This window comes from Paroedura picta, chromosome 4, assembly GCF_049243985.1.
Source record: "Paroedura picta isolate Pp20150507F chromosome 4, Ppicta_v3.0, whole genome shotgun sequence".
Taxonomy (NCBI): Eukaryota; Metazoa; Chordata; class Lepidosauria; order Squamata; family Gekkonidae; genus Paroedura; species Paroedura picta.
Window position 1 is genome coordinate 141126728 of NC_135372.1, and position 14674 is coordinate 141141401.

Genomic DNA, 14674 nt, shown 5'->3' on the forward strand with positions numbered 1-14674 from the left:
CCTGCTGGTGGACCTCCTGATGGCCCCTGGGTTTTGGACACTGCGAGACACAGAGTGTTGGGCTGCATGGGCCGTTGGCTTGATCCATCACGGCTTCTCTTAGGTTCTGAGAAAGAGTGGCCCCTCCCTGGTGCTTTGCACTCACCACAGGTCTTGGTTCTTGGGATTCTTTAACCGGGACTTCTCCAAGATGGCTCTGGCTCGGGTGAGCTGGCCCACCTTCTCCTCCAGCCTGGACAGCAGGAGCCAGAGGGGGATGGAACCAGGACACTTCTTCAGCTGTGGAAAAGAAGAAGAGAAGGTGGGTCTTATATGCTGCTCTTCTCTACCCGAAGGAGTCTCAGAGCGCCTTCCGATCGCCTTCCCCTTCCTCTCCCCACAACAGACACCCTGTGAGGTGGGTGAGGCTGAGAGAGCCCTGAGATTACTGAAGAAGAAGAAGAGTTGGTTGTTATATGCCGCTTTTCTCTACCCGAAGGAGTCTCAAAGCGGCTTACATTCGCCTTCCTTTTCCTCTCCCCACAACAGACACCCTGTGAGGGAGGGGGGGCTGAGAGAGCCCTGAAAGAACTGCTTAGTTAGTGCAGCTTTATCAGTGCTGTGACTAGCCCAAGGTCGCCCAGCTGGTTGCATGTGGAGGAGTGCCAAATAAAACCTAGTTTGCCAGATTAGAAGTCATCGCTTCTAACCACTACATCAAGTTGGTGGGATGTTTAAAAGCAGTCAACAGTTCTCTCAGAGCTCTCTCAGCCCCACCTCCCTCACAGGGTGTCTGTTGTGGGGAGAGGAAGTGTAGGCGATTGTAAGCCGCTTGGAGACTCCTTCGGGGAGTAAAAGCAGGGTACAAAACACAGCTCTTCTTCTCTGTTCGCCCCTGACCTTGCTCTCTGGACTGATTTCCTTACATTTGACCAGATCCTGGCCTCTTAGACATTCTGCCTTTGGATTCTCCTTTTGATTTGAAACTGTGAGTTACGTCTAACTGGTATCTGGCTCACGGAATGCCTTTCGGATGAACTCTGAACTCGAGAGACTGCCTCTGCCTGTCCGCTGAGGTCTGCAATCAGGACCCACCTCCTGCATTGTGCAAGGGGTGGGACTAGATGACCGCTGGAGTCCCTTCCAACTCACCATCCAGGGAGAAAAAGGAGAGAGAAGACCAAGTCTGTCCCTTGCTCATTTCCCCACTGGGCACAGGCGAGTCCTGTGATTTATTACCTCGGTACAGATGAGCCTGCAAATTGAGTCCCTTTCCCGGCACAAGTGATTAATCTTTGCAGAGAGGTAAGAGCAGAACACGCAAGAAGGCTGGGAGGCCTGTTGGCACAAGTGGTCCGTTTGGGGCAGTTTGCCGCAAAGGGCTTATGCCGAGCCAACAGTTCCACCTCATTTACCCTTTTCCTGCTAGGAAGCAGCGCTGTGGACACGCCCACCTGGAGACCCTCCCCTTCCCGCCCCCTCCAGGCCCATCAGTGGCCATTTGCGAAGGGGTGGGTGGAATGACGTGCACATATGGACATATCACCTGATAAATGTTTTAAAAATTTAACAAATATTTGAAAAATTAATTAACTCCCACCCATTTGGGAAACCCTTCCAGGGCCATCAAGAACCCCTGTTCTAGAGAGATCTCAGGGAGGGAGGGAGGGAGGGAGGGAGGGAGGGAGGGAGGGAGGGAGGGAGGGAGAGAGAGAGAGAGAGAGAGAGAGAGAGAGAGAGAGAGAGAGAGAGAGAGAGAGAGAGAGAGAGAGAGAAAGAAAGAAAGAAAGAAAGAAAGAAAGAAAGAAAGAAAGAAAGAAAGAAAGAAAGAAAGAAAGAAAGAAAGAAAGAAAGAAAGAAATTCATGCACACATGCATGCATTCATATATATATTGCCCTCCCAGAAGGCTCATGGCGGTTTACACGAAATGGGATCAATACAACCAACTCACTTTATAATAATGTGGTAGCAACAGGAACAACAACAATATAATGATAACAGCAAACACTGTAGAACGGTAGAATACCAGAAACATGGATTATCTTCTGGGCAGGCCACTCCACTTCCACGGCGCCCGTGTCGGTCCCACCGCAGGCTTACCCCTTGGTTGTAGGCCTCCCGGGCCTTTTCGATCAGCTCCTGCTGCTCCTCGATCTGCCCCTTCATCATCCACAGCTTGGGGAAGTCCTCGTAGTGACGCAGGGCTTCCTCGCAGAGGTCCTGAGCCGCGGCAATGTTCCCCAGCACCCACTCGAGCTTGACGGATTTCATGAAGACCTGAAGAAGACAACGGGATGCAGCTGGGTAAGGGGGATGTTCTGCACAGTTCAAAACGGGCATCTGTGGACCCCGTTGGGGCTTTACGGCCACTATCAATTGATAGTGGAAAGTCCTGTCAAGTTGCAGCCGGCTTACAGCCATCCTGTACGGATGTTGATGTGACAAAGAGAGATGGCTTGCCCTTGCTTGCCCCTGCATAGCAACCCGGGATTTTCTTGATGGTCTCCCATCCAAGTACTAACTCAGGCTGACCCTGCTAGTCTTCTGAGATCAGGGTGTAGCCTGCATAGGGCCTTCTTACCCAGCCCCAGTTTGAATGTATATCACCCGTCTACACTGAATTCAAATTCCACTTTGATTTTGGGCGCTTTCAATTTCCCCTCTGCACCATGCATGATTGATTTGTGGTGGCCCTTCCTTTCCCCCGCGATATCCTGGAGTGGATATAAGTCTCAATATTTGAAAAACAGGATGCTGTTCCTGTTGGCTGCAGAGGAAAGGAAGCGCAGTAATGGGTTTAAACTACAAGTACAATGATATAGGCTAGAGATCAGGGGAAAAAATGTTCACAGTCAGAGTAGTTCGGCAGTGGAATAGGCTGCCTAAGGAGGTGGTGAGCTCCCCCTCACTGGCAGTCTTCAAGCAAAGGTTGGATGCACACTTTTCTTGGATGCTTTAGGATGCTTAGGGCGGATCCTGCGTTGAGCAGGGGGTTGGACTAGATGGCCTGTGTGGCCCCTTCCAACTCTATGATTCTGTGACACACGCACAAGAACCAAGTCCCAAGTTCAATCCCTAGCATTGCCAGTCCAAATGTTTCAATGCTTCAGGCCTGGGAGAGACCCTTGCCCTGAGCCAGAGACTCATGGAGCAGACTTGGCACAAGAGACGTCTTTCACGTGGGGCCTGGTTGAGCGGTGACGGCAAGAACAAAACACGTCCAGCTTACCCGGGCTGTCGGGGCGCTGCTCCGGGCCTTGGCCAGCAGCCTCCTGGCCCTTTCATATTCGTTGTTTTCGGATTCCAGCTTGACGGCGGCCAGCCAAATCTCCTCGCTGTTGGGGTTGGCCTGAAGATTCGCGGAACAGGCAAGACAGAAGGGACAGGATTTAGGTCTGGCTCATCTTGAGCTGCTTTGTCAGACCAGGCCAGGCTGCGTAATAAATCCGCAATAAATCCGTTTTGACAACAGCTCAGAGAGAGAGTCACTACGCCTTAAAGTTCTCAGCAATCCCTCTGCCAGCGGAGACCTGAGTTCAAATCCCTGATGTCTGTCTAAATCAAGGGTCCCCGTCCTTTGTGAGTCTGACGCGGCACGGTGAGCACTGCGATAAAATGGCTGCCGCAACTTAAAATTTGGTTAATGCAGCTTGTCGATCCTGGTGCCACAGTGGCAGCAGCTGCCAAACAAATGCTTTTTAAAAACTCTGTACAGCCAATCGAATTGGCCATGGCTGACCAGAAGTCTCTGGGAAAGGACAGGACAGAAACCTAATAATAATAAATAATAAATAAACATCAAGCCCATGAAATCAGAGTCCAGTAGCACCTTTAAGACCAACAAAGATTTATTCAAGGTGTGAGCCAGGGGTAGACAAACTGCGGCCCTCCAGATGTCCATGGACTACAATTCCCATGAGCCCCTGCCAATGGCAGGTGCTCATGGGAATTGTAGTCCATGGACATCTGGAGGGCCGCAGTTTGACTACTCCTGAGCGCAAGCACTCTTCCTCAGACTGAGGAAAAGTGAGGAAGGCTGACAAAGAGTGCATGCGCTCGAAAGCTCACGCCCTGAATAAATCTTCGTTGGTCTTAAAGGTGCTACTGGACTCTGATTTTATTGTGCTACTTCAGAAAACACGGTGACCCATTTGACTCTATCCAGGAGGTCCCCTCCAACTCTATGATTCGTGGAAAGGACTGAGTATTTTGTTGCTGCAAGATCTCCCAATGCAGGGGAATGCTGCCACCCCGGCACTTGCCTGAATCCTCTCCTGCAAAAACCATGCTGGACAAACTGCGCCTCACCTGGAAAGCCAAGGCCAAAATGCTCCTGGCCGCGGGGACGTCTCCGGCGAGCCACTTCGACTTGGCCCCCATGAGCCAGAGGACTTCTGCTTTGGGGCAGTGGGCGACCGCCCTTTGTAGGAGCGCCTCCAGGGATTCCCTACAGCGGGGTGGAGGAGGGAGGGAGGAAAGCAGCCACGGTTAGCAAATCCCAGCTCCCAGGCCCTTGGTATTTATATCCCGCCCCTCACTTGCTTCCTGGTGCAGCTAGCAAAATTTTCAGATTACAATATAATAAAACATTATTAAAGGTATTCCCTGTGCAAGCACCAGGTCATGTCTGACCCTTGGGGTGACGCCCTCCAGCGTTTTCATGGCAGACTCAATACAGGGTGGTTTGCCAGTGCCTTCCCCAGTCATGACCGTTTACCCCCCAGCAAGCTGGGTCCTCATTTTACCGACCTCGGAAGGATGGAAGGCTGAGTCAACCTTGAGCCGACTGCTGGGATTGAACCCCCAGCCTCATGGGCAGAGCTTTCAGACTGCATATCTGCTGCCTTACCACTCTGCGCCACAAGAGGCTCAAAAACCATTATTAGGGTTAATAAAACAGTTCCATTAAAAATATAGGCAGTGCGACAATAAAACATCCAGCAGCTGATAGAAACAGGGTGTCATCCTCCTTGGTCCCATGGGTGGGAACAGTTTATGATTCTGACATGGAGAAATTGGTTGTGGGGGGGGGGGAAGTATATAGGGGAAGGCCCATGAATCAGTTTGCTGACAGCCAAGGGCTTGGCAGAAGAGCTCAGTTTTACAGGCCCTGCAGTACTGCTGGAGTTTGGGGAGGGCCCTGATCTCACTAAGGAGCTCATTCCACCAAGCCAGGCCAGGGCAGGGCAGAAAAGGCCCTGGCCCTGGCCGAGTCCAGACACACCTCTTTGGGGCCAGGGACCGCCAGCCTGTTGGCATTGGCCAAGTGTAAGGCTCGTCAGGGGGAATACTCAGATAGGTGGTACCTTAGATTCACCCACTGGTGGATAGCCTTAAAGGTTAATACCAAAAACCTGATTTGGAATTCAACTAGGAGCCCATGCAGCTGCCAAAGGATCGGTGCCATTTGGATCCTCTCCAAAGCAGGGATAGTCAACCTGTGGTCCTCCAGATGTCCATGGACTACAATTCCCATGAGCCCCTGCCAGTGTTTGCTGGCAGGGGCTCATGGGAATTGTAGTCCATGAACATCTGGAGGACCACAGGTTGACTACCCCTGCTCCAAAGTGCTTGGTGGGGACCCAGGCAGCTGGATTTTGGACCAGTTGCAGTTTCCAGAGTAGGGAATAAGGGAAGGCCCGCACAGATGCCATCAGACAATACTAGGCATCATGACTGTTCCGAAATCCCATGCCACCGATGGCCTGGTGGGAAAGAAAATGATTGCCACCTTCTGATTGATCATATAGGCATTAGAAACTAGGGGCCAAGCCTCCAAGAACACGGCATATAACACGACGTAACCCTATTGTTCTCTGTGTAGATTTGGGAATTCCCCTGTGTCAATATTTTTTCTGCAGTAAAAATATTTAAAAAGGTTTTTCTCTCAGTGTAATTAATTGGGGGCTGGGCCAAAGAACCCGAATCAGGCCGTTTGGCTATCTCCACGGCTTTTTGACCAGAAAGAGGTAAATAAATTCTAGGTTGCCCACATGCCACGCCCTACCTGGTTCCGTGATTCTTTTCGAAATAAGCTGCTCGCAGCCAGACGCTTTTCTTGCTGGGGAAGACTTGCAAGGCGTACGCGTAGATGGCCCGGGCGCACTCCAGAGCATTGTGAGCGACACACTGTGGGACAGGGAAAAAGGTTTGAGCCCAGCGGCACCCTTGAGGTCACCCCAGTCTCATTCCGGGTTCAGGCTCCCGTGGGCATGCATGTCTCTTCCGATAACAGGGGAAAGGGACAAAGGGAGGGTAAGGTAAAGGTATCCCCTGTGCAAGCACCAAGTCATGTCTGACCCGTGGGGTGACGCCCTCCAGCGTTTTCTTGGCAGACTCAATATGGGGTGGTTTGCCAGTGCCTTCCCCAGTCATTACCGTTTACCCCCCAGCAAGCAAGCTGGGTACTCATTTTACCGACCTCGGAAGGAAAAGGGAGGGAAGGGATCTTAAAAAATAGTAAGATTAGGAAGGCAAAAGGGGTCAGTGCATGCCCACTCACAGGGTTGTAAAACTGACTGTGTAGACTCAAGAATGATTTCTTAGGGGAGGGGCCGGGGCATGGTGGAAGTTTCCTGGCTTTGCCTGCAGCTGGTTCCAAGTTCAATCCCCCACATTTCCGGTTGAATGGGCTGGATTAGGGGTAGTCAAACAGCGGCCCTCCAGATGTCCGTGGACTACAAATCCCAGGAGCCCCTGCCAGCAAATGCTGGCAGGGGCTCCTGGGAATTGTAGTCCATGGATACCTGGAGGGCCGCAGTTTAACTACTCCTGGACTGGATGGTAGGTGATGTCAGAGGACCTCTGCCTGAGACCCTGAAGGGCTGTTTCCAGTCTGAGTAGACCAGCCTTTTTCAACTTTTATATGCTTGAGAAACCGCGGAAACGTTCTTCAGGCTTTGAGAGACCCCAGAAGTGGCACGATCGTGCAGAATGTGGTGGGGAAGGATAGCCATGGACACACCCACCCGGGGCCCCTTCCCTTCCCACCCCCTCCAGGCCCATCACTGGCCATCTTGGGGCTTGGGTGGCGGTAGAAGGGTTGATAGGGCCATATACAGTCGTTATCACCCAATAAATGTTTAACAAATTAATTCCCATGCATTTGAGAATTCCTTCCAGGGCCGTCAAGATACCCCAGGATTTCACAAAACCCTGGCTGAGAAAGCCTGGAGTAAACAATACCGATCCAATACTGAATTATGTAAAAAGCAGCTTCATATGTGTTTATGGGGGTTCTGCAAATCAGTTAGCTACCCAATGAGGTTAAAGAGCGATGTTTCCCCATCCTGTCAATGAAGGACTGGAAGCGATGTAACTCAGCATTGTAACTCCCATTAACAATCCAGAGCTGGGCCCCACCCTCAGGTTAGTGACATTGACCCTTCGACACCCTACTCTGGACAGCAGCACCCTGACCCCTTTCGGTCCCTATGCTCAGGACAGGGACTCACGCTGTCGGCGTCCTCCATCCAGGTGTGCTTCCGGTCTTCCTCCTCGATCCCGATGCCGATCACGGCCCTCATGATTGCCTGGCACGTGGCCACGCTGCCGGCTTTATCGCACTCCTCGGCATCCTAAAGGAGACGGCGCATTAGAATCATAGAATCACGGAGTTGGAAGGGACCTCCTGGGTCATCTAGTCCAATCCCCTGCACTGTGCAGGACACTCACAACCCTCTCGCTCATCCACTGTCACCTGCCACCCCCTTGAGCCTTCACAGAATCAGCCTCTCCGTCAGATGGCTCTCCAGCCTCTGTTTAAAAATCTCCAAAGATGGAGAACCCACCAACTCCTGAGGAAGCCTGTTCCACTGAGAAACCGCTCTGACTGTCAGGAACTTCTTCCGGAGGTTTAGACGGAATTTAGAATCATAGAATCATGGAGTTGGCAGGGACCTCCTGGGTCATCTAGTCCAACCCCCTGCACTATGAGGGAGGTGAGGCTGAGAGAGCCCTGAGATTACTGAAGAAGAGGAAGAAGAAGAGTTGGTTCTTATATGCTGCTTTTCTCTACCTGAAAGAGTCTCAAAGAGGCTTACAGTCGCCTTCCCTTTCCCCTCCCCACAACAGACACCCTGTGAGGTGGGTGAGGCTGAGAGAGCCCTAATATTCCTTGCTTGGTCAGAACAGCTTTATCAGTGCCGTGGTGAGCCCAAGGTCACCCAGCTGGCTGCATGTGGGGGAGCGCGGAATCAAACCCGGCTCTCCAGATTAGAAGTCTGCACTCCTAACCACGACACCAAGCTGGGTAGTGAAAAGTGGGGTGGAAAAACCAACTCTTCTTTCTCTATCCAGGTCAGGCTCTGCCTCAGGGGCAGAGCATCTGCCTGGCATGCAGGTTCAATCCCTGGCATTTCCAGTAAAAGGGCCTCTCTGCCTGAGTCCCTGAAGAGCTGTTGCCGGTCTGAGTAGACTGTTCTGACTTTGATGGACCCGGGGTCTGACTCAGTGAATGGCAACTTCATGTCTGTCCATGAGTACATGCACAGTAGCAGTGAACGTCCGTTGCTTAAGATCTTTACAGACCAAGGATCTCGAGCACTGTGGCTGGGAAAGACCTCTCTTCCTGAATCCTTGCTCTTTTCTACTGGCCTTAAAGGCTCTTCTCAACTTTTTTACTGTTAAAAGCCCCCTGAAACATTCTTCAGGCTGCGAGAAACCCCAGAAATGGTACAATCGTGCAGAATATAGTTGGGAAGCATAGCTGTGGACACGCCCACCTGTGGCCCCTCCTCTTCCCACCCCCTCCGGTTGCGGGATCTGAAGCGGAACTGGCTGGCCACTGTCTGAGACAGGATGCTGGCCCAGATGGACCACCGGCCTGACCCAGCAGGGCTCTTCTTACACTGTTAAAACTAAGATGCTTTACAACTCAACTTCTCCCTCCTTTCTGGTTGCCAGAGAACTCCCCCCCCATCCCACCCCCATCGATCATTGCACATCTACGGCAAGGGTAGTCAACCTGTGGTCCTCCAGATGTCCATGGACTACAATTTCCATGAGCCCCTGCCAGCAAATGCTGGCAGGGGCTCATGGGAATTGTAGTCCATGGACATCTGGAGGACCACAGGTTGACTACCCCTAATCTAAGGCATCTGCGTGGCAAGTTCCAGAGAAGCAGCGGTTTTAAGACTAAGGTTACCTGACAGTCGGACGTACTTATTTATGACCAGAGCTTTTGTGGGCAGACTGTGAAACGCACAAGCATCCATCAGATACTTTCCAATAAAAATTACTGTGTCCACCCAGAATGGACTTGCCTCATAAGAGGAACCCTGAGCACAAATTACAGCTTACCCCCCTCTCCCCCCGGTCCCCCTCCAATAGGATCCCCGAGGAGAAAATGCAAACAAGCACCTGGATCCACTGTTCCCGGTTGATTTCCACCCCGTTAGCCCGTAACGAGGTGATGGCTCGGTCAACGATCTTCTCCACCATCTGAGTGTTCCCGTTGGCCTCCTCCAGCTTGGCAGCTGTGATCCAGATGTGCCGGTCCGTGGGAATGTTCTCCCGGGCCTTGTTGAGGACTTTGCGGGCGTTCTCGTACGTCTCCAGCCTCGCCAGAGCCAGCCAAAGCTACGATGCAGGAGGAGAAAAAAGCCCGGCATTAACACAGCTTCACTCACCCCCCGCAAGAGTATCTTCCATAATATTCTTCAAAACATCCAGGCTTCTCCCCCCCCCCCGCCGCCCCCAAAGTGAAACTGATTATAATATTTATGTATTTATTTCTTCAATTTCTTACCCGCCACTCCCGAATGGCTCGTGGCGGGTTACAAAGTCTGTATAAAACCCCCAATAAAGCTTCCCTTAAAACACCAGACATAAAATCGAATCAAAAGAAATAAATGAAATAAGATACGGCAGAAAAAAGATTCCAAACTAACTCAATCCTATACCCCACCCCAATATAATCTCATGAGGGAGGAGGGAAGAGGGGGCAGATGAAACCCTTGACTGCCACACACATAGCTCTGTCCTGAAAGGAGGGTCATACAGATATTCCTTAGCATGCCGGCCTCCACCACAGACCTGGACAGTCGGAAGCAGGAAAATCCACTGTGAAATCATCAGACCCAAGATCTCTAAAATCAAATATTAATAGTGGCCCCCAAAGTGACCAATTACGGCAAACTCTGGGATAGCGCTTTGTCAGCTTGTAACATAGTATAATGGGTTACATCTGAATGTACAGAGAGGCAGCATGGTGTAGTGGTTTAAGAGTGCCAGCTTCTAATCTGGTGAGCTGGGTTTGATTCGCCGCTCTCCCTCCTCCACATGCAGCCAGCTGAGTGACCTTGGGCTAGTCGCGCTCCTGGTAGAGCTGTTCTTACAGCAGTACTTTTAGAGCTCTCTCACGTCACCTGCTTCACAGGGTGTCTGTTGAGGGGAGAGGAGCGGAAGGTGATTGGAAGCCGCTTTGAGACTCCTTCGGACAGTGAAAAGTGAGGTATAAAAACCAACTCTTATTATTATTATTATGGAATTTATTAACGGTTCTCCAGATTAGATTCTACCACTCTTTAACCACTATACTACACTGGCTCTCAACACACAGAAGGTCCCAGGTATTTTTGTACCCTGATTTTTACTACCTGAACAAGTCTCAAAGTGGCTTACTGTTCCTCTCCCCACAACAAGAAGAAGAAGAGTTGGTTCTTATATGCCGCTTTTCTCTACCCGAAGGAGGCTCAAAGTGGCTTACAGTCGCCTTCCCTTTCCTCTCCCCTCAACAGGCACCCTGTGAGGGAGGTGAGGCTGAGAGAGCCCTGAGATTACTGAAGAAGAAGAAGAAGAGTTGGTTCTTATATGCCACTTTTCTCTACCCGAAGGAGTCTGTCCAGCGGCCAGCCAATCATCTTCTGTCCCTCACCCCTGACCACCCCTCCTCCTTCCACTTCCCTCTGAGGCTCGGAGGCTGCAGATCCCTGCTGCATGAGAGCTGCCCCTGTTGTTAGGTTCCCTAACAGCTGCCTGAAGCCTTTCCAGGTCCTGGGGGGAGGGAGCGGCCATCGGTAGAGTTCTTCCACCACCACTCCCAATCTAGAGCCTGGTGTATTCCTTAATGCAAGTGCATGAGAGAGTACCATAAAAGTCATGGGGGCTAATTCAGCCTGGGATTGTGACCTGGGAGGGAGGGGCTCCTCGTTCCAGAACACCATTTTCCAAGACGAAACGGCCGGGGTGGGTGGGGGGGAGCTTTCTGCCCTGTTTTGGAGCTGCACATGCGCTCCCCCCGCCATGGGGGTCCCGAGTCGAATTAGGCCCCCGCAGACTTCTAAAACAGACGTTCCCCGCAGCTGTTGCGCGGCTAAAGAAAAAAAGAATTGGGTCCGGCCCAGGATTGTATTAAAATGTATTAAGTGGTTTCGACTTGTGTGTTTTCAAAGGACGCCACAACTGCAGTGGATTGAAGGGGTAGGGGTGGGGGGGGGGTCTTCCCGAGCAGGGGCGGCCAAACTGTGGCTCTCCAGATGCCCATGGACTACAATTCCCATGAGCCCCTGCCAACTGGCAGGGGCTCATGGGAATTGTAGTCCATGGACATCTGGAGAGCCACCGTTTGGCCGCCACTATCATAAAGCAAGATCAGTCTGGCTTAATAACGACTACGCATTATGAATACTTCGGAGCAGAACACCCGATACGACATAAGCTTTCTTACGGGGCTTTCTGCGGGCGCAGGGGAAGTAAAGGAATCACGAACTTACTTCCACGCTGGTGGGGCAGCATTCCACAGCCCGGCTGAGCATGATCCGCGCATCCTCAGGCTCTTCCAGCTCTACCGCTGCCTTCCACAAGCGCACCGAGTTCGGGACGTGCTCTAGCGCTAGAGAGGAAAGGCAAAGACAGCCACATTAGAAGGGGTTTCATTCAGGGAGAGAGCAACACGCCTGTTATTGCCGCTGGAGCAAAATGGGAGATTCCGTGGATGGGCAAATCGTTTGCTTGACCCGTTAAAAAGTGAAGGGAGAAAGCATTTATAGATGGGATTCTAGAAAAGGACGAGAAGGAATGCAGGCAGAAAGTTGCATTCGACAACGTACAGATAGAGGAGCTGGTCTAAGGCAAAAGGACATCCAGTCTTCCACAACTACAGAATGTGCATTCAGGTATTTCCAGTACAAATATATATCTGAAAGAAACCGGTATTTTTTTTTGTTATGTTGGGTTTCCGGAACAATATCCAGAACTTTCAGAGTACTGACAGGCTGGGTCCCTCAAAATTCCGGAAACATTTGAGGCCAGCATTTTAAATCATTTATTTTATTTTTAGATTTCTACCCCGTCATTCCCCAGTGGGCTCAAGGCAGCTTATAACAAAATTTAAAACACAATAATTAAATATAATACCAGTTTTAAAAAACGGTTTGTTTTCATAGAATCCTAGAGTTGGAAGGGGCCCTACAGGCCATCTAGTCTCAACCCCTGTTTAGTGCAGGATGAGCCTAAATCATCTCAGAATAAGGATCTGACCAGCCATTGCTTAAGGACCGACATTGAGGGGCTGCTCCCCCTCCACTGCTGAACTAGACACAGAATCCTAGAGTGAGAAGGGGCCATCCAGGCCATCTAGTCCCTCCCCCTACTCAGTGCAGGATCAGCCTCAAGCATCCAGGAGAAGGATCTGTCCAGCCGGTGCTTGAAGACGGCCAGTGAGGGGGAGCTCCTCACCTCCTTAGGCAGCCCATCCCACTGCTGAACTAGACTCCTAGAATCCTAGAGTGAGAAGGGGCCATCCAGGCCATCTAGTCCCTCCCCCTACTCAGTGCAGGATCAGCCTCAAGCACCCAGGAGAAGGATCTGTCCAGCCGGTGCTTGAAGATGGCCAGTGAGGGGGAGCTCCCCACCTCCTTAGGCAGCCCATCCTGCTGCTGAACTAGACTCCTAGAATCCTAGAGTGGGAAGGGGCCATGCAGGCCATCTAGTCCCACCCCCTGCTCAGTGCAGGATCAGCCTCAAGCATCCAGGAGAAGGATCTGTCCAGCCGGTGCTTGTAGATGGCCACTGAGGGGGAGCTCCCCACCTCCTTAGGCAGCCCCTTCCACTGCTGACCTAGACACACAGACCCCAAAGGTGGGAAGGGTCCATCGAGGCCATCTAGTCCCACCCCCTGCTCAATGGTCAGCCAGCAACTAGTCTTATGATCTGACCTTCTTTCCATCCCTCCATAAATAGAGGAAATGAGAGAGATGGAGCAGTTTTCTGGACTTTTTACTGCCATGTTGTTTGGGATTTATTGTATTTGCTGTCCATTTTAATGGGTTTTTTACTGGGGATTTTATTGGACGTCTGTAGCCTACCACGAGCCGGCTCGGGAGTGGCGGGTAATAAACTGAAGGAAGAAATAAATAAATATAAACAATGCAGGACCAGCCTAAAGCATCCAGTAGAACTATCTGCCCAGCCACTGCTTAAAGACCAACAGAGAGCGGGAGTTCACTGCCTCTTCTGACTATAGCCAGTACTGTTTTAAAATACAGTTCGTTCCATTATAAAAATCTATGGCCGCCTCATTTTCATAGAATCACAGAATCATAGAGTTGGAAGGGGCCATAGAGGCCATCTAGTCCAACCCCCTGCTCAACGCAGGATCAGCCCTAAGCATCCTAAAGCATCCAAGAAAAGTGTGTATCCAACCTTTGCTTGAAGACTGCCAGTGGGGGGGGGGGGAGCTCACCACCTCCTTAGGCAGCCTATTCCACTGCTGAACTATTCTGACTGTGAAAAATGTTTTCCTGATATCTAGCCTATATCGTTGTACTTGAAGTTTAAACCCATTACTGCGTGTCCTCTCCTCTGCAGCCAACGGGAACAGCATCCTGCCCTCCTCCAAGTGACAACCTTTCAAATACTTAAAGAGGGGTATCATGTCCCCTCTCAACCTCCTTTTCTCCAGGCTGAACATTCCCAAGTCCCTCAACCTATCTTCATAGGGCTTGGTCCCTTGGCCCAGATCATTTTGCATAAGCAATTAAGATGGACTACTGGCTGGGCCCATATGGAATACCTGAGTCGTGCCTGCATGTGGGCTAAAGACCAGGGAGGCCAGAATCTTCTTGATGTTATTACTGGCCTCAACCATAGGCTGGTTTTTCAATTCTAGCAGGCCTGTTCTGCTTCAGTTCAAAAGGTTCGGTTGGGCTTGGAAAAGGGTCCAACTTAAGTTGGTTTGGCCTGGATTCTCCAGTTGGATATTGGCTGACAGCTTCAGTGGGCTTGGACTGGGTTTTCTGGTCTGACATTGTTGCTTGTTGGACTTGTTGGTTCTCTCTACATCTGGAGGGATTTGCTCAGTGGTTATTCCTCTCTGTGTGGCTATTGGGTTTTTTGCCCTAGAGGAAATACAGAATCCCACCCACCCACCCTCCTTAGGAAACACTGGGGGAAAGTAGGGGACATTTGTCTGAACAGCCGAGGGAATGGGCCTCTTGATCAAATTTGGCTTGAAACCTGGGGTGGGCGATCTTTGAGATTGTTTCTATTCTACTGTGGGGTTTTTAATGTTGCAACCCGCTGCGAGCCAGCTTTCTGGGAGGAGTGGGTAAATTTTTAAAATAATAATTAAAAAATAAATATTTGAGAACCCAAATCACCTAGAATAGTAGCATGAATGCCCTTCCTGAAATCCAAATTTGAAAAATTCTGAATTTTCTTCCAAGGGCACATCCCTGAACATCACCTGAAAT

The 14674-nt window shown here is 50.9% G+C and overlaps 1 protein-coding gene across 1 annotated transcript in view; it reads right to left on the reverse strand.

Annotated features, from left to right (window-relative positions):
- PRPF6 (pre-mRNA processing factor 6) overlaps positions 1 to 14674 on the reverse strand; it is a 44569-nt gene that overhangs the window by 6921 nt on the left and 22974 nt on the right. Inside the window, exons 10-17 of the mRNA XM_077335890.1 lie at positions 11696 to 11814; positions 9342 to 9560; positions 7436 to 7558; positions 5989 to 6110; positions 4290 to 4428; positions 3211 to 3330; positions 2082 to 2258; positions 146 to 279 (exon numbers count right to left, since the gene is read on the reverse strand). Coding sequence (XP_077192005.1) covers positions 146 to 279; positions 2082 to 2258; positions 3211 to 3330; positions 4290 to 4428; positions 5989 to 6110; positions 7436 to 7558; positions 9342 to 9560; positions 11696 to 11814 — 1153 coding nt within the window. The remainder of the gene's footprint in view (positions 1 to 145; positions 280 to 2081; positions 2259 to 3210; positions 3331 to 4289; positions 4429 to 5988; positions 6111 to 7435; positions 7559 to 9341; positions 9561 to 11695; positions 11815 to 14674) is intronic.